Genomic DNA, 12,005 nt, shown 5'->3' with positions numbered 1-12,005 from the left:
AAAAACAGTTGTTAACATTTTTTTATAATGGTTGTTATTTACATTTGTGCAATGGTTAGGGTGTCAGTGATATATTTTTAAAATTTTTTATTATAAAAAACCTTTAAACAAACATAAAAAGTTGGGTTATGTAGAATTTAGTCAATAAAATACACTTGCAGACTTGTGGTGCTAAACAAAAAAAAACTTTTTTATAGGCACATATCAGTCACAACTCTTGTTTTTAAAACACAACTAATATGGCTGATTTTAATTTTAACGCGGTAAAACTAACTTTAGCATATTGATTGTTAGGCTGGTCGTTGGTATCCATAGATTAGAAGTTGTTTAAGTTTAACAAACCTTTAAAAGTTTAATGTGCAATCTTTTACTCTGTATATCCACAAATAAATATAAAATTCAATAGCCGCCTAAACTTGTAGTATATTTCGAGGGACTTGAAACGCGGAAAGAACTAAAACACAGAAAAGCGGATAGGAATAGCTGGGGTTTTTGCGGTTATTTTTAGTAAACTGCGCAAATTGACGTCACTAAAAAGCTGTAACTTTAGTTTCTTTGCTCAAAATCCTAACTATTTTTTTTACATAACGAAACATGTTAATATTATTAAAAGCTACTCCTAAACTTGTATTACGTAAAGACAGTATAAAGTAGGAATTTATCACAATTTAACGACACGATAATTTAATAGTTAATCGGTGGTAAAGTAACTGAAGACTTTGTTGAAATATCTGACATCGATTTTTCACTAGTTACTGACACAAAGCTTGTGCTTTTTTGACTACAATAAAATGGCATACTTGTTTTAAAGACTAATATTTCTTACTGAACAATTTTTTGAATTATCAACAATTCACCTTATCGCCGAGTACGTATTCGCAGTGTTTATCAAATAGTCCGACGTTGGACTAATTTGTTTCGGTAACTTTGCTATTTGCGTAGCAGTAGCAAGACTATTTCTCTTACCGCCAGGTATTGTTGATAGTTTTCTGATGTTCGGTACAATCGGAGGAAGAAAACGATCTAAAAGTTTTGCAAAGAAATGATCTAAAAATTTTGCAAAAAATCCTATATGTTATGATAAAGTATTTTAAAGAATATGTTTTTTGCAAGCTCAACATAAGGAAAACAAATGTGATATAATTTTTTTCTGCCTTGTGTTTAATAAATTATAAATAACTACCACTTTCGATTCGAAATTCTAGCTCACTGGAAGCGGTGGGTGGTTCCCCAAAAAATAATTCACCACTTGAGGTCGCATCAAGGTTGTAACTAAAATTGTAGCCATCTTCTGCTAGTTTTAAAATTGACTTTTTCGCTTTTAACAAATTAGACTGAACATCGAGCTCCACAATCTTCGGTGTTTCAATCATGGATGAAGTTTGTCTGCTGTACTTTCGAAAATTAGATTGGACATTAGAGAAAAAAGACCTCTCCAACGACCGAACCGAATTTAATTTAATATGCGAATTTGTTGGGACCAGCCTGCCGGAACGGTTAAAAGGGTAAAACACGCTTTTTTCTGGTACCCAATAACTTACATAAGAACCATGCACTTTTTTGTCTTTTGGTGGCATAACACCATTAATTAACAAAGGCTCAACCACGCTTTCTTGCTGAGAATTTGTGCATAAAACTTGGTCAGGTGTTTGTGATTGTTGAAACGTCTCATTCGATATGGGAGTATCTGTCTTCACGTACTCTTTATACTCGCTCCGGGGAAATATAATTCGATAGTTTGGTAAGTTCGAGTCTATTCCGGCAACAGGAGAGTTGTTGTGCGCACGGTCGATGCCCTTGCCTGAAACTGATTTATGATGATATTAAAAAAATAATAGTTTATGCTGTTGACGTAAAAAACACTAATAAACATGTAACTATACATTTCCAAGCTTGACCAGGTCGTGTTAAACTATATCAACACTTGGGTCATCCTAAAATTAATATTTTATACATTCTTTAAACATAAATTTACCGTGCATTATAATTGGCTGAATCAAATGAATATCCCGTTTTTCGTCCTGGATCTTGTGAAACAACAGAGTAATTTTTAAAAGCAATTTTTGGCGATCTCTGTCCGTGTCGGTATCCATTTGTGTCCATCTTGAATGAAGTCGGTGTTTTCGCTCTTTAATTTGTGACAACAATTTCCTCAGCATTTGTTCTTCTAATAATTCTGACCGCTAATTAAATAATTATTTAAAAATTAACACAACTTTAGGCAAAAGTATTGTTAATGTCATTTATCATGTTTAAAATAATAAACTAACAAGTTCATTGATACCTTTATTTTTCGGCCCTTCAGCTTCTTTTTTGCATTTTTATCTTCTTCAAGCCTTATTTTAATGTTTTCGATGCAGCATTGTATTTGTACATGCTTTCGATATCTCTGTACTAAGTTACGAAACCGCAAACCCGGGTACTCCATTGATTTGCGAAGAAGGTTTAGAAGTACCTAAATAATATTTTTATTTAAAATATTCTAATAAAATTTAATTAAATTTGATACCAAGGTGTTGTTATTTAATAGACCTATTTTAAAAAGTAGTTCTTGATACAAGTCGTAAAAAACTATAAATTTAAATCAAAATACCAAATTTTTAAATTAAAAAAAAAATATTAAACTTTACTGACCCTTTGTACGTCATCGTTAATTAGATCTGTACTTTTTACAGTTTTAATGTTTGTCCTGTGGTCCTTGATTTCCATAAACATCTTCTGCGTTTCTCTTTTTCTGTGATTGTACAACTCTCTCTTTAACGCGTTATTCTCGCTTTTGTACTTACGAATTTCTTTCTTGACATTTTGTTTTATGGCTACCGAATCTTGTATTTCTTTATCAAGGTAAAACGATTTACTTCTACAAACATGTAAAATATATCATTTATAGGCCCTTACTAAAGTATTTTTAAACTTTGCAAATATAAAGCCATTATACGTCAAATAAGCCTTTTAACTTAATGCAAAACTTGATGAGTGGTAAATAAACGTTAATAGACATAGTATTGGGTAGTACTAAAATACGGGATGCGGGAAGTTGCGGAGTGCGGGAAATACCGAGGCCGTATGTAAACGTTAACAAAAAATCGCTGAATGAGGAAAAAACGGAATTTTTATACCCTCCCCTAATCTTCCCTTGTGCTTTATATTCAATTTCGCATCATTTCTTGACCTTTAAAGTTAATCCCGCATCACCCCTTGGCCCTTTAGATAAAAACAGCAATCATCCCGCAGAAAAGTACAAAAATTCCGTTCCGTCTCGCATTCCGCGAATTTTCGTTAACGTTTACATACGGTCCCGCACTATCCCGCATCCCGTACTTTAGTATTGTCCATAGTATTCTATATATATATTTTTTTATCACCTTTACCGAATAAATGTCTGCATTACGCACAAAAAAATGTTTTTGTCAGAGTATTTGTCAGTTATATTAGCAAGAAAATGATGATAAATATTTATTTGATGAAAACATCACATATCGATTAACATAAGAGATATGTGAGTTATTTAAAAAAAGCCTATTACATCGTGCAAACAATCACAATTCTTACTCGTAATCGCGTGTTGATTTAGAATGCTTTTTAATTGAGTTTAACAATGTTTCATGAGCTGCTTCTAACTCTGCCTCAGTTTGTTTAATATTAGCTAAAATGTTTGGAGGGAGGGCACATTCAGGCTAAAGAGTAAAAAAGCGGGCATTTTACCAGGTACCTTTAACTAACTACATAACAAAAATACTATATGGTAAAAGCAAAAATTATAAAGTATTAAATATAATTATATTTTTAAACTAAAAAAAATTATGTTCCTAAATGTTTACTTATATCTGACCTGACCAAAATTGGCAATGTTAGACTGATTTAACTTAAGCTGACTTTGTTCTTGTTTAACACGGGCAATTTCGGAATGCGCTCGCATTTGAACCGAAACCAGCGAGTTTTCGAGCTCATCTATTTTGTTTGTCATCTTTTTTTTATCGTTGGTGATAGCAGTAACCAAGTTTTGGTTAAGTCCAGCAAAAAAATTAATAACCTTAAAGGAAGAATTTAAAAAAATGAAACAACATAAATCTTCATATAATGATGCATTCAATAGGTATGTCCAATTTATTGACCAAAAAAAACAGATAATACTGCCGTTTGTGGTACGCGGGTAAACTTTTGCGGGCAATTATTTGGTAAAAGTTTCGGCTATATTACGACAACTTTAATACCGACCACAGGGTAAATTACCGAATAGTTGTTCCAATGAGCCAAAAATGCTAATAAATTATAACAATTATCAAATTATACCTCGGCAGAAATATTTCTGACAAAAACTTCAGCTTGTTTTAGCGGATCGTCTTCAATGCCTGTAGATTTAGCAAGCGCCTCCTTTTTGGCCTTTCTTTTTGCTTCTAATTTCTCTTCTAATTTCGCCTTTCTTCTACGAGCGGCCGACCTACGTGACGCAACATCTCTCTTTTTTTCCATATCAGGGCCAGAAGCAAACTTTTGCTCTCCTCCAAACTCGGAAAAAAATCCACGAAACTTGGTAATGCGAGGGGGCGGAGGTTGACGTATACTTTGGCGTCGAGCCATGTTCATGACGTCACGGAATGGGACATGAGAAGAACGCCTTCGTTCGCCGAATCGGGCTTTGCGACGATCGACGATCGACACAATTTTATGATGCAAGGCATTTGTTTCAAGTTGTGGGTCTATAGCTTTAGACGAATCATCACAGACAATATCAATACCAGTAGTATTAAAACCTTTGTTCGCTTCTGGATTCGCAGTGATATCGGAAGTTTCAAAATGTTTATTGCTATTTTTCGCTTCGTTGTTTATACCTATGTCCACGCTTACGGAAATAAACGTGTTATTATTTGGCACACAATCATCTTGTTTTTCCAATACTGGAACATTGTTATTAGACGTGCTTTCTTGAAAACCTATAGATGGCTGTGATTCGTGTGAACTCTGTGGAATTAAAAATCGCGATTCACCGGTATCATCAGATTCAAAAGTAACTGCTGAAGTTTGAACACTAATAACTAGTTCTGGCTTAGTGTCATTTAGGGAATTATTACGATTTTCATTTTCAGTCGTGTCTGCCTGTTTTCCAGCTGAGGGATTTATACTAAAAGATGACATTCTATAATGTTCTTCATTTTCATAACCCCGACTCATTCGTGGCATAGGTAGGCTATCGGAAAGCGCTTCGAATTGATTTTGATCGAAGTTCGGTATTGCGGAACCCCGTCTCAGATCTGTGGGATTGACTGTACTCATTCGTCTTTGTTTTTCAGCAAACACACGCGCAACTAAGGGATTATGTTTAGGCGTGGTTTCAGGTTGCGTTTCCGCCCCCGACGGTTCCTTGTTTGTAGTTTTTTCGCCCAATACGTTCCTAAGTGACTTCCAATAGTTGACGTTCTTTTTTTCCCCACCTTCCTCATTTTTATTTTTATTTTCATCGCCTTCATCATCAACCGTAACTTTCTCTTGTAAACTTTTAATCATTTCAGCATCCATGAAGTTCATCATTCCTTCTCCCATTATGCCCCCCATTCCTTCCATTCCCCCCATTTTACCTATTCCTCCCATTCCACCCATACCCATCATTCCTCCCATACCCATCATTCCTCCAATACCCAACAATCCTGCATTTTCAGGCGCCACTTGAAAGTCAACCCCAGGAAAAGTCCCGTACTGCTGGGTGCCATATTGAGTTTGAGGGTTTGGTATATTGTTCATTGTCATCAATCCACCAGGTCGCCTTTTTTTATTTCTTTTTGGCTGATCGTTAAAAACTTTACCTAAAAAGTAAAAAAAAACGATTTAAACTAAAGGTTTCTTAAAATAATTCAGGTATTAAGATGAGGGGGGATATTTAAATCATTATTTCATATTTGCAGATTTTAAATTTTTTTTTTTTAAAATTGAAAAAATTAAGCTATGATTATTAAATAATAATTTAAAAACATACAAAAATGTACCAGTGCATACAATTTTGTAAAATTAAACAAATAAACCACATCCGGATCGACTTTTTTAATAATTTATTTTAAGATGTTTAATTAAAAATGCAATAATAATTACCCTTTAGCCCAAGCAAAGTTCCCAACTCATCACTAAGTTGATCGTTAAACCTTTTCATTTCTTTTTGAACCTTCATAGTTTCGTCCCGAACAGAAAAGCACAAATTTTGCAAGTCCTCTTCATTTTTCATTTTTTCCAGAATCTAAAAAACAATCGTATTAAAATATATTTATAAAAAAAATTATTAAAGACAATAATCGGCGTGGTTAAGCTGTTATGGCATTTAACTACAACCAAAAAGTTTTAAATTTTAGCCGTAGGACACAGTATTCGTCCTTGATTCCGACGTTTGCGGGAAACTTAACAACATCTTAACTGTACACCCTTTTCTAATAAAAAAACATATTCCTATGCAAGTCTAGCATTACAGCTTTGTGCTTTTCTTGTTCTATCGCCGTTTTAAGTTTTGTCTGAAAATTCCGTGTCATTTCCTGTAGCTTTTGGTGCGCTTCTGATATCTCGCGTTGAGAGCGTATTTGTTCCTTTAAAAACTCTTCCCTTTCGTTGGGTTTTGTAAAGACTTTAGTAGGGGGCGGGGGAGGAATACTTTTACCTAAAAACTCAAATCTTGCGTAAAATTACAATTTAAAAATTAAATTTCAAATACAGGTGGCAATAATAAAACTTTTTAATAAATTTATATAAATTGAGTGTACAACCTCTCGAGAGCCTTTCACTTAGAATAAACGATTTTTTTCTTTGAACAGGGAGCTTCTCTGTAACTTTGGTTTCGGTTTCTTTCTCTGAATCATATTTTTTTACTTCTTCTTTACTTTTTACTACAATTTCTTCTGTTTTTGTTTCTTTTTTAGGTTCTGCTTCTTTTTTTACCGCCACTTCTTCTTTTGACTTAGATAAAATAACCATTAAATGCAAACTAAAATATTAAAAAAGTTTGACTATGAATAAACTAAACAATAAATTAAAAATATTTTAATTTTTAAATTTCAGTCCTTTGGTTCCTGCTGCTGACTTTTTCAAACATTTATTTGATTAATATTATTATTTTAAATATGCTTATTATGTTAAACGGTATGTTTTAATTAAATTTAGAAATTAATTCAACAATAAAGGGATTTTATAAAAAAACCTTAAGTTTTGCAACTTCGCTTAATTCGCTACCAACTGAGGTTTGGTCTTTTGGTATTTTACCAACCGATTCGGTCGATCTACTTTCTTCAGGTGAAGGAGGTGGTTTTTTAGGTGTTTTCTTTTTTCGTTCGTTTAACTTAAGATCTATTGCAGCTTGTTTTAAACGACGAATCACCTATAGTCAAAGTAAGAAATAAATTTAATAATTGTGTACTACACCATAGTCTTAAAGAATTTAAAACTTTTTTTATATTCGGCCGGTAAGTTAGTGATTAATGGATACGATGCGACAACAAGATAAATAATTAAATAACAAAATTACACATTAGTGGGTTGAAGACACCGAATCTATTGAAAAGAAATAAATGAACGGATTTAAATAATAAGAAAAAAATGGAAAGGAAACAAATGAAACAGATTTAAATAAAACCAAAAGAAATGGAACGGAAAATATTGGAACCAATTTAAACAAAACGAAATTTTTTTCTTTTCATTTATTTCCGTTTCATTTGTTTTCCTTTAACGTTTTCTAGCGCCCCAGTGGGTTTTGGTCTTCTAGTTGATGCTTAGGCGATTAAATATTTTTTACGTCCATAAAAGTAATTTTACTCAAATTTATTAACATACAAAGTTGGATAATAAAAATACCACATAATACGAAACGTATCTTTTAATCCGCTTTAAAGCGGTTAATGACTTCATATTTTTTTCCAATAAAAAATAAACCTTGATCAGTATAAAAAAAACGAAACACAATAAACTAAAAACTCTTATTTAATTTAATAAAACATTAAATTAAATGACCTCGTCTTTATAATAAACCATGAGTCGGAGAGACATGACGTTGCTTTCCTGACTTGACACTTGTTTTTCTAACTCATGAACTCGTGCATTTGCTTTCTGATTTTCCAACTCCATTGCCTGTAAATCTGCAGCTAATCTTGCACTAATATCACTTTCTTCAGATAATCTGTTTAAACATGAGAATTTTGATTTAAATATTTTTCTTTAATGTTTAAGATAAAAACAGAATATAAGAACGAACAGAGTAAGAAAAAGTCAAACAATTTTTAAAACGAATTTTCAACATCTATACTTAAATTTTAATCATTAATTTTTATTAATTTAAGTAAATAAATATAGATTAAACCAATATAACCGCAACAAAAAAAACTTTTACTTTGATTTCAAAGCATCACATTCCACATTTTTGTTTTCGATCGTAATTTTTAGATCTTCAACTTCTTCTTCCAGCTCCGCGAAATCTTCCTCCAAATCTTCTAATCTTTCCTTACATTCTAATAATATGTGTTTAATTAGTTTTATATAAATAAAAAGCACAGTTTTATTTATTTATTTTTTGTAATATATCTTACACATTTTTACCATCAAATTCGGATTGGTTAGGCATGTCCTGAAGCTCTTCGATTTGTTTTTCTAACGCTGCAATATGGTCGTTTATGGTAACAAGCTTTGCTGTCAATTTTTCGTTTTCCTTGTTTGCGCTTTCCAGCTATATTTTGGAAATAAAGTTTGATTCAAAACTAAAAATAAAGACGAAAAATCGCAAAATCTAATATTAAACCTGTCGTTTTAGTTTTGTAATTTTTCTTCGAGCTGTTTGCACAATTTTTTGAGATTCAGATAAATCGCGTTTGAGGTTATCAGCTTCCTCATGCATTCTAACAAAGTTAATGTAACAAATCAATTTAATGCTACAGAACAAATGTTCTTATATATTTCTGTCTAATTATTAGGTTTCTTGTATAAGTCAAAAAATTAACTTTATTAAATAAAAATAAGCTTAAAATTCGATATACTTGTTAACTGTGAGTTTGGTTTCTTTCAGCAACATTCTTGTTCTTGAAGCATCAATAGATTTGCCTTCAATTCCAGCGTCAATAAATTCCAAAAATAACAACGCCCTTTCGATTCTTGTTTTACATGATGGCTACGCAATACAAATAAAACATAAACAAATTAAAAAAAAAAAAAAACTAAGATAATATTTAAAAAAGACATAATTAAACGTGTAAAGAATACTTTTGCGAAGCAAAATTTACTGCAAATTAAACGTGTAAAGAATACTTTTACAAATTAAAAGCGTAAAGAATACTTTTGCGAAGCAAAATTTGCTGAGAAACGTTACACTAAAATAATCACAAAAAGTCTTTTAAACGGAAAAACCCTTACAATCTAACCTTTGTAAATCTGTGATTGCTTGCTTCCCCCAAATAGGTCCGAACATCCATAAGAGCCTCTCTCCAAGATGTTGCAATTTCTTTTAAAATAATTGCCTCTTCCTCTTTGAAAGGACTTTTTGATACCTCGTCATCTTAAATTTAACAAATAAAAGTATGGACACAAGACTAGTAAAATATTAAATGGTGAAGGGTTTTGGCCAGGCTTCTTTGTTTATCACCTATAAATCTTAATCAACAATAAAAGTTGTAAACATAATTTTGGTTTCAATATTAATATTTTGAAAAAAATGTAATAAGAAAACGGGTTTAATTAACCTTGAGTGAGTACGGTAACTTCGGTACATATTTCACTAGAAGACTTTTCGGCTTTAATTTGTCGACGCATTTCTGTGTAATGATCGAGTTTTTTGCGAAACTTGTAACTAAAAAGAATACTTGAGAGAATTCAGGTCTTTGAAAATTGTTAGGGATAAAAGTAAACTAAAATCCAAAAAACGTGAAACAGCTAATATATAGTTTTAGGTAATATTTTTTTAAACCATTTTATTGAACAAATATTTAACCAAAATCAAACAGGTGTTTTTTTCATTGCATTGATAGTGAAACATTTTGTTTAACCACCACTTTAAAACAAATTTTGACAGTGAAATGGCCGTTATTAAACCAACCAATGCTAGTGAACTAACCTGCACCAAAGTTTTCTAGGTAGATTTATTTTTCGTCTCTGTCTTGCAGCAGCAATGTGCGTGGGCAGCTTTCCAGAAATGACGTCATAATTGTCATCCGTGACAAGAAGCGTTATCAGTTGTTCGATTCGTCTTGCACATTGCCATGCCTTTTGCATAGAAAGAATCAGTGCCCTTAATATAATTTTAAATGTATTGCAACGCGTTGCTTACTATGCTTGAATGGGCGTATTTTTGTTAAAGTAATTTAAAAAAAAAAACTAGGCCTATATATTTTTTTATTTATTTGACAAACCTGTATGAGTCTATTTCATCACTTTCACGGTCTTCTAGAGGCAAAACCCCAATGTCTTCCCATGTCACCTCATAACAAAAGTTTGACATCCACTCGATTAACTCATGCATATCTTCCATTCTAAAACAAATTGTAAGAAAATTATGGGATGTGAGCTTTAAAAATTTGAAACACGTTTTAAATAAACACAAGTTAAATATATTGATATCAAGTTATACGAATCTAAGCAACCTTTAAGTAAAGTTTTTATTACGTCGTAATATTACTGAAACTAATTTTTGCACGTGTTTTAAATTAAGCATAAAGGCCTATAGCGTTTATAACGGTCGGTTAAATCCAGATTTTAAGGCATTGGCTGACATTACAACCTCATAGTATAACAAAGGTCGTTAACATAAACAACATTACCTTTGCAACCAGCCAATATTAACAAGCGTTTTTGTTTCCTTAGCACGACATGCCAATTTTTAGATTGCATTTAATTTGATCAAATAACTATTAATTTATACAGTACTGCGTTTTCAAATCAACTTTTGTTAAAATGTTATGTACATATACGTTATAGCCTAAGCCATTGGTTAAAAAAACTAGCTTGATTACCCTTACTTGCTTTTACAAGACACCATGTACTGATTAATTCCAGAAATAATCTCAGTCCTCTTCTGTCTTTGATCCCAAGTTTTATCATCGAGTTTTTCTTTAGTCGGATCTTCCCATTCGACCGGAGCCCCGAGGTCCATTTTTTTGATAACATCCTTGTTACTATCCCATGGTATGTCATCAGTCTATACAAAGTAAATTTTTATCTACGTAGACTCTATATATACTTTTACATTTCGTTTTAAGTATCTGGTTATCAACCTTCGTTAAGTTAAACCTGCAGCCCATGAAAAAAAATATAAAAAGTTCAATCCTTTAGGTAGGCATATCACTAGTGTTTTGTTGTGATAAATTACCCTTTCTTCGGCTATTTCCAAGGCGTTAACGATTCTTTCCTTACATTCTTTTAGTTTTGACAAAATATTCATTTTTCTTCGTAACGCCTTCATTTCTTGGAGTCCCATCATTTTACCTATGACGTCATTCGATACTGATAAGTTCTCGGCCAAACCACGTCGAAACGATTCTTCATAGTTTTCGCTATCTAAACAAGTTTGTATAGTAAGCAAGAGCATACATTTTATAAATCATTAAAGCTAAACTCATACCAGTGATGGCCAAGTTTTTTTTAAGTTCATTAAGTTTAAGTCTTGCGTCTTCATCAAGTTGTTCTTTTAATTTTAGTTGTATGCTATCTTGTCTTTGTCTTGGTAGAAGCATTTTGGGGCGGACAGCCTTATAACGTTTACGCGAATGCTTTGATCTATGCTCCATATTTTTGTTTGTTTTTAACTTTCGTTCTCTCCACCTTAAATATATGTCTTTACATTTTTACTAGTCTAGTTATTTTGTTTTATACAAAAACTTCCGACATAGCATAAAACTTTTAACATGTTATTTTGTGATTGTTACGTAATAGAAATTGTAAATTTTTTATTGTAATTTTGGTAATAAGAAAAGCTAAATTAAAATTACATACAAAAAATTATATTATAACAATTACCAACTTTTAAAATTTAGATACCATAACAAATTAAATTTTTA

At 31.9% G+C, this 12,005-nt stretch overlaps 1 protein-coding gene across 1 annotated transcript; it reads right to left on the bottom strand.

Moving 5' to 3' along the window:
• Positions 1-684: 684 nt before the first annotated feature.
• Positions 685-11,735, bottom strand: LOC145756161 (uncharacterized). Its single transcript, XM_082572349.1, has 25 exons — positions 11,570-11,735; positions 11,318-11,505; positions 10,968-11,146; positions 10,362-10,481; positions 10,067-10,240; positions 9,696-9,802; positions 9,378-9,511; positions 8,997-9,127; positions 8,762-8,858; positions 8,563-8,689; positions 8,357-8,474; positions 7,981-8,146; positions 7,175-7,351; positions 6,744-6,933; positions 6,453-6,637; positions 6,085-6,226; positions 4,294-5,801; positions 3,833-4,033; positions 3,553-3,677; positions 2,635-2,860; positions 2,285-2,455; positions 1,976-2,183; positions 1,184-1,807; positions 858-1,047; positions 685-781 (listed from the first exon to the last, which is right to left on the bottom strand). The coding sequence occupies exons 1-25, from the start codon at positions 11,733-11,735 to the stop codon at positions 685-687; spliced, it is 5,751 nt and encodes a 1,916-aa protein (XP_082428475.1).
• Between the last annotated feature and the right edge of the window lie 270 nt (positions 11,736-12,005).

Source organism: Corella eumyota, chromosome 1, assembly GCF_963082875.1.
Source record: "Corella eumyota chromosome 1, kaCorEumy4.1, whole genome shotgun sequence".
Taxonomy (NCBI): domain Eukaryota; kingdom Metazoa; phylum Chordata; class Ascidiacea; order Phlebobranchia; family Corellidae; genus Corella; species Corella eumyota.
This window is presented reverse-complemented; position numbering and strand designations above follow the sequence as displayed.